General features: G+C 41.9%; 2 protein-coding genes across 2 annotated transcripts in view; both read left to right on the forward strand.

Annotated features, from left to right (window-relative positions):
* The window catches only part of ydjc (YdjC chitooligosaccharide deacetylase homolog), a 50936-nt gene extending 50033 nt beyond the window's left edge, over nt 1-903 (forward strand). The window contains exon 8 of the mRNA XM_086075181.1: nt 517-903. The gene's annotated coding sequence lies outside the window, so the exon portion shown is untranslated. The remainder of the gene's footprint in view (nt 1-516) is intronic.
* A 3615-nt stretch (nt 904-4518) lies between these two features.
* Nucleotides 4519-5370, forward strand: LOC147174822 (uncharacterized). The gene is given in 1 exon segment (XM_086075828.1): nt 4519-5370. A coding segment is annotated over 1 exon segment (693 nt). The 5' UTR covers nt 4519-4677.
* The last annotated feature ends 1341 nt before the right edge of the window (nt 5371-6711 follow it).

The raw sequence follows: 6711 nt of genomic DNA on the forward strand, positions 1-6711 counted from the left end.
TTTATTTGAAGTACATTTGGAATAGAATGAAAAAAAATATCAAGCTGTTTCTGTTAAAATTAGTACTATATTCATTGATTTTTCAGAATATTGTTTGTTCATGATTTCAGTTACTTTATCTTTAACTAATGTATTACAAATGGTTAACTAACAAACGTTATCATAAAGTGTTACCGCAAAATGTTCTATTCTAGAAGCGAAGCTAATTTTTTTTATTTTTTTTTAAAAAGCTTTGCTGTAATGTAATTGTATCAAATAAAATGTAGGTAAAATGATTCCCTTATTTGCTACGCAGCGCTGCAAAAAATGTAAAGTACCAAAAGACCAATTTTAAATTGAACTTTTAATCATATAATGTTTTAAAGGGACTGTGTAATATTTAGCGCCATCTTGTGGTGAACTAATCATTTATTTAAATAAGAAACACTATTTAATAATATGCAAAAAAATATGTTCTATCAACATACTTTTTTTCCCATAATTGCAGGTCTAGTAATCGCTAATTATATTGTATAGGTCGTGCCGCGCTTTCGGGAGGCTGACAAGTTTCGCCGCCATCTTTCTATTAAGAATGCCCAAAGGAGAAAAACTTTGCGAACGTAGATAACCTCTGGTGGTGTTTGCAGGTAAATTAATTGCACCATAAAGAAATTGGTCCAAATTTATTTGGACACTAACTATGGCAATAGCACTGGGACAACATGCTTTCTACACGATGCCAAAGTTTTACGATATGTTCGTAATCGCTAGATAGAGAGATGGAAGGATGGATAGACAGGCGGATGGATGTGATAGATAGATCTCTCTCTGTATCCAGTTTGCATAATATGACAAATGCTGTTCTCTTTGAGTATTTGTTATTTTCAGTGTGCAATAAATAGTTTGAATCTCATCCATATTATACAGTATGTGTTTATAAATGTTTGTCATCGCATTTCCTGTTCCATTCGATTTGATGCCGTGCCACTGCAGTTTCTCATTTCCACGACATAATTCCATAATAAATGATATCTGTTTCTTTTATTTATTATTTGCTCAACAGAGAGTGCATTACTTGTCTCGCCTTGGCTTGGCATTGATGTTGTTCTGTGTTCAATAAAGCATAAAAAAGTGCGTTACCGCGACATGGGCGAGGCAAAGAGACACACTTTAAAATGATCAATTCTATTTATCCTGCTAGAGAATTGTCCCCAAAACAATTTAAAATAGATGATAATGCATGTGCTTGCTGTGAGAATGATGTAGAGACAATAGACCACATATTTTACGAATGTACTAAAACTCAAGTGTTTTGTACGCGTGCAAGACGACTCATGAACATTTTAGAGATCGACCTATATCAAGAGACACATTGTAACAACAACAACCACCACCCACCGGCGCATTCTTGTACACGTGAGTTAACTCATTCGCTGCCAATGACGGCTATAGATGTCAATTTTTACTGAGTTGGCACTGAATGAGTTACACGGCTTCTTAGTGAGTTGCTCTCCCCATTTGCAACCCAACGGTCCTCCAGGCAACACCCACTTTGAGCACTGATTTCAAATCTTAGTGAGTGGTGGAGCATGAGTCTGATTTCCTGTTGAGTAATCCTTTACATGTATCAAGTCTGACGCCTAATTCACACCGACTGCGGAACTGATGGAGTCGTAAACGTCTAGAAAGCAGCTTCGACGCGAGGGCATACTCCGGTCAGCCTGTTTTTTTCAGCCGTTAGTAACTATTAAATCATCTTAATGGGTTACAGTTGTCAAGAAAGAATTTTTATGATGGTCAGCTGATGTACTGTACATCACGAGTTTACTCATTTTGTTTGCTTTGTCAATCCAGTCAGCATTTTTTTCATGTTTAATAGAGAACAGTTGATAAACACAAGCTAATTAGTAAGGATGAGCCGGATATCCGTACAACACGAGTATCCGGTACAGATAATTGATTTTTTCCAGATACGAACATAACCCAAATATAATTCCTTATTATCTTTGTCGGTGCTCCAGCGCTCCTATCTCACTGCAGGCTGCTGCTTTTTTTCCTCCGTGCGTGAGCAAGTCAGTCGCACACAGCCCCCGCTCCGCACTGAGTCCCTCCCGGATGACCAAGCTCCTCACCCTATCTCTAAGGGAGAGCCTCTCCTTAATTTTCTTCAGCTCACTCATATTTTCCTTTTTGGACCATGATCGACTACGAACCATTCAGAAGGAAGATTTGGTGGAAACACCAGGGACCCGCCCCTATTCCATGTGTGATACAAATAGCGGCGTGGAAGTGGCTGGATCGCAATGTGGACCAAAGCTTAGAAAGAAGGCCAAGGACAAATGTGGCAGCCACCACCTAGAGAGGCTAGTTGGTGGGCTAAGGATCAGGAAGGTTGGGATGATGATTGGAGTGATGATTTGCATTTGCATTGCTATCCTAGGCCGAGGGTCTGCTGGTTGCCTACTCCATGTCCCCATTGTAAAAAAAAATTCATCTTTGGTAGTAGTTTTAGCTGACAGTTGCCACACACGACTTCGTCCATCACTTTAACGGGGAGTAGTTTTCCTTTTGGTTCTCCCCCAGAAGTCCTCCTGGTGTTATCTGTATTACTGCAGGCCTCATGTACCCTGGTCCGGACCAATGCTGGCTATCATCCTACTTGGTGATCTTCGTACAATAACCGCTCCTTTGATACTAGCCAGCTTGACCAAGGGCGGGACTACTCGGATGTTCTCTGCCATCCTGATTCCCTAGTTACTTCTTGGCTTGAGATGGATCAGCTGGTAGTGGTTTCAGCTGCTGTTGATGGCACCACCCATCAACCTTTGCGTTCCTTAATGGAGTTAAATTTTCTGTCCTCAACTCCTTGGGTATGCCAAGCTTCTTCCAGCCTTCTTCCAATGTTTTAATCACACTGTTAGCATTGGTTTTTCGCACCGCTTTCAGTCCAAAATGTCCTGACATTGAGTCCACAAGCACAATAAGGTACTTGTCACCTTTTGCGCCATTCACTCCCATGGGTCCAGCCACGTCCATACAGACTGATCCCCACGGCACAGTGCTTTTGATAGTCAGTCCGTCTACTCGCTGTCCTCGACGTCCAGCATTGTATTTGTTGCACAAATCACTGTCTCATAAAACAGCACAGATTGCCCTATCCGGGATCCAAAGTCCAACTTCTCCAACTCTCTCCGTGCAGGCATGGGGCCTCCGTGGCCTATCGATTCCTGACAAAAAATTTGGTATTAGAAAAATGCTGTTGTTTTTTAAGGAAGAGGACCAACATGAAAAAGAAGAAGTAAAAAAGAAAGGAAGAGAAGAAAAAGTAGATCAACATCAGGTAGCAGCGTATTTGCCAGAAAGGTGTCCCTTTATATTAGGCATAGAAAAATCTATGGCATGTTATTGTCAACAATTTAATGTATTTTTGTTTGTTTATTTGTTTGTTTGTTTTTACATGGAAAGCAGTTGTGCAGAAACCAATAGAAAACTGCAAAAAAGCAACGTCACTGATCCAAGAATATCAATATATTTTTGTGGCACCAGTGAAAAGGCCTCTGGTTGTCATCATGGGGGACGACGACTAGCGGAGATGAAAGACCAACTAACAAAGTTTTGGACAGTCATTTAAATTTTTTTATCTGTCTGAGCTCCTTCATCCCCACTCCCCAATCAGATCTCTGAGGTCCTCTGATCAGCTGCTGGAGGTCCCTAAAACCAGGCTGTCCAGAGGTGACAGGGCCTTTTGCATCAGCTGTCCCTAGACTCTGGAATAGTCTCCCCTTCTCCATTAGAACATCCCAGACCCTAGAGCAGGGGTGGCCAAGTTCGGTCCTCGAGAACCATTATGCAGCCTGTTTTCCATGTTTCTCTCCACTAACACCAGATTAATGATCAGGATCGTTATCTGGCTTCCGCAAAGCTTGCTGATGAGCTGATCATTAGATTCAGCTGCACTGAAGGAGGGAGACATGAAAAACAGGCTGGATAGTGCTCTCGACGACTGAACTTGGCCACCCCTGCCCTAGAGGCTTTCAAATCCTCTTTTAAAACCCACCTTTTTTCTCTGCCGTTTTATGGATGAGCACACCCGAAATATGGCACTATAGTTCTTTTTAACCTTATTGTACCTATATGTTTGTTTTAAAGTTATCACTCATTTTATGTATTTAAACCTTGTTTTATGCGCTTCAATTGTTTTTAACCTGTGTAAACCACTTTGATCCACTGCTGTCACCCTAAATGTGCTCTATAAATAAACTTGACTTGAACATAAAGAGGACTTTATTGTTTCCACTTTTTCTTAAGTTGATGACTTCATCAGATTCTATGAAGAGATTGTCGACATTGGAAGGTACATGGTGTACAGTCAAATAAATATGGCAAATAAAAAATGTAACCATTACACTTTTTAAATGTGTCTTTATGAATGAGCAATAGTACACAGAGTTAAAGATGACTGACGGGAGAAGCAGCTGAGTAAGGCTAGTGACAGTCTGCCCTGATATGATGAAAAGTTTGTAAGGTATATTCTATTGAGAAACATGTTTGAATGGGGGAATCAACTGCGGAGGAAGAGACGATTGAAGATCTGTAGAGTTTCATTGACACTTGATGGCAAACAACCGAGAGAGCAAACGTGGTCGGCAGGAGTTAAATTAAGCTAAGGAGGTGTCTCTCTCACATGACATACAAGGTATGTGTGAGGCAATGGATACGATGCAGAAACAATTGCAAAAATTTGATCTATTGCAACAGATGTCTGAAGACATATCTGAATTGAAACACTCCTTGGAGTTCCGCAATGCTTTGATTGAAGTACTAAAAGAGGAAAATGCAGCACTCCGCGTTGAGGTAAACACGCTAAAGCTACAAACAGCACAACTACAAAAAGATAAATAAAAAACATCAGCGGATATTTTAGGCATACAATGCCGAGGAGTGAGGGAAAACGTTATTATCCATGGGATCCCAGAGGAGGAGGGAGAAACATTTCGGTCCACGGAGAAACTGGTCAAACAATTAATGAAGGAGAAACTCAGGATGAATGAGGCCGAGGTAGAAGCTGTGGATCTTGTACAAGTATATCGTATTGGACAAAAGCGTGGAGCCCGACAGTGGCCCCGACCAGTTGTGGCAAAGTTTGTGGATTTCAAAAATAAATTGGCTGTCATGGAAAAGGCTCCGCAGCTGAAGTGATCCGGCTTCTTCATAGGCGACCAATACTCTGCGGAGATAGTTAAAAGACGGAGAACTCTACAGCCAATAATGCAAGATGCCAGGAGGGACAAGAAAATAACTAGACTGGTAGTTGACAAGTTGTTCATTGATGGCCAGATGTACAGAGATCCGCAAACAACCTATTGGTTAACCGTGGAGACCAGCGCCTGACGACGTGATTTCACGTGAGTTCAAGGTAAACAGTACAGTGCATAATGACGTCATACGAGCCTTATTGAAGAAGTAAGCAATTTTATTTTTTATGTATTAATTTTTTTTGCCATTTGATTCAGTTTGTTTGGTTTTTTTGGGTTACATTTGTTTGTTTTTTGTGCTATTCTTTTTGTTTAGGCTGTGATCTATTTTTTTCTTTTCTCTCTTTATTTTATTTTTAAGTTATATATATTGTTACGGGGTAGATATGTCTGGTGGGAGTTATTTAGTTTATTTAGAGTTACTTTTTTGGTAACATATTAGGGCTTGCAGTGGTGAAAGTTTTGTGGGGAGGGATGGGATGGGCTGTGGTTGGGTTTGGTGTGGGACTCAAAATCTGCATATTATTTTGACTAATATATACACTCCTAATGATGATAACCCCTTGTTTTTTTTGTGTGAAATTAGTAAATGCTATTGTTATATTAAGACTGATCAGATTGTTGTTACTGGATACTTTAATACTGTTTTGGATATTAATAAGGATCGCAGTGTAATACTTTTAATAATAATACGCAAGCATTGTGTGAAATTTAGGAGATGGCGGCATCATTAAGTTTGGTTGATATTTGGGGTCTGTTAAATGCCAAATCCATTAGGTATACATGGCGTAGCGGACTCTTCCATGAGTCATCACCTTATCGGTGGAGGGGTTTGCATGTCCCAATGAGCCTAGGAGCTATGTTGTCTAGGGCTTCATGCCCCTGGTAGGGTCACCCATGGCAAACAGGTCCTAGGTGAGGGATCAAGCAAAGCATGGCTCAAAAGACACCTATGATGAATGTTACCCGGCTACTGAAGCTAGCTCTGGGGACATGCAATGACACCTCTCTGGCAGGGAAGGAGCCCGAGCTGGTGTGCGAGGCCGAGAAGTTCCGACTAGATAAAGTCGGACTCGCCTCCACACACAGCTTGGGTTCTGGTACCAATCCTCTCGAGAGGGGCTGGACTCTCTTCCACTCTGGGGTTGCCCACGGTGAGAGGCGCAGAGCAGGTGTGGGCATACTTATTGCCCCCCGGCTAGGCGCCTGTACGTTGGGGTTTACCCCGGTGAACGAGAGGGTAGCCTCCCTCCGCTTTCGGGTGGGGGGGACGGGTCCTGACTGTTTGTGCTTATGCACCAAACAGCAGCTCAGAGTACCCACCCTTTCTGGAGTCCTTAGAGGGTGTGCTGGAGAATGCTCCTTCTGGGGACTCCCTCGTTCTGCTGGGGGACGCTCACATGGGCAATGACAGTGAGACCTGGAGGGGCGTGATTTGGAGGAACGGTCCCCCCGATCAAAACCAGAGCGGTGTTTT

The sequence above is a fragment of the Leptonotus elevatus genome, chromosome 5 (genome assembly GCF_054856555.1).
Source record: "Leptonotus elevatus isolate MCC_2025b chromosome 5, RoL_Lele_1.0, whole genome shotgun sequence".
NCBI lineage: Eukaryota > Metazoa > Chordata > Actinopteri > Syngnathiformes > Syngnathidae > Leptonotus > Leptonotus elevatus.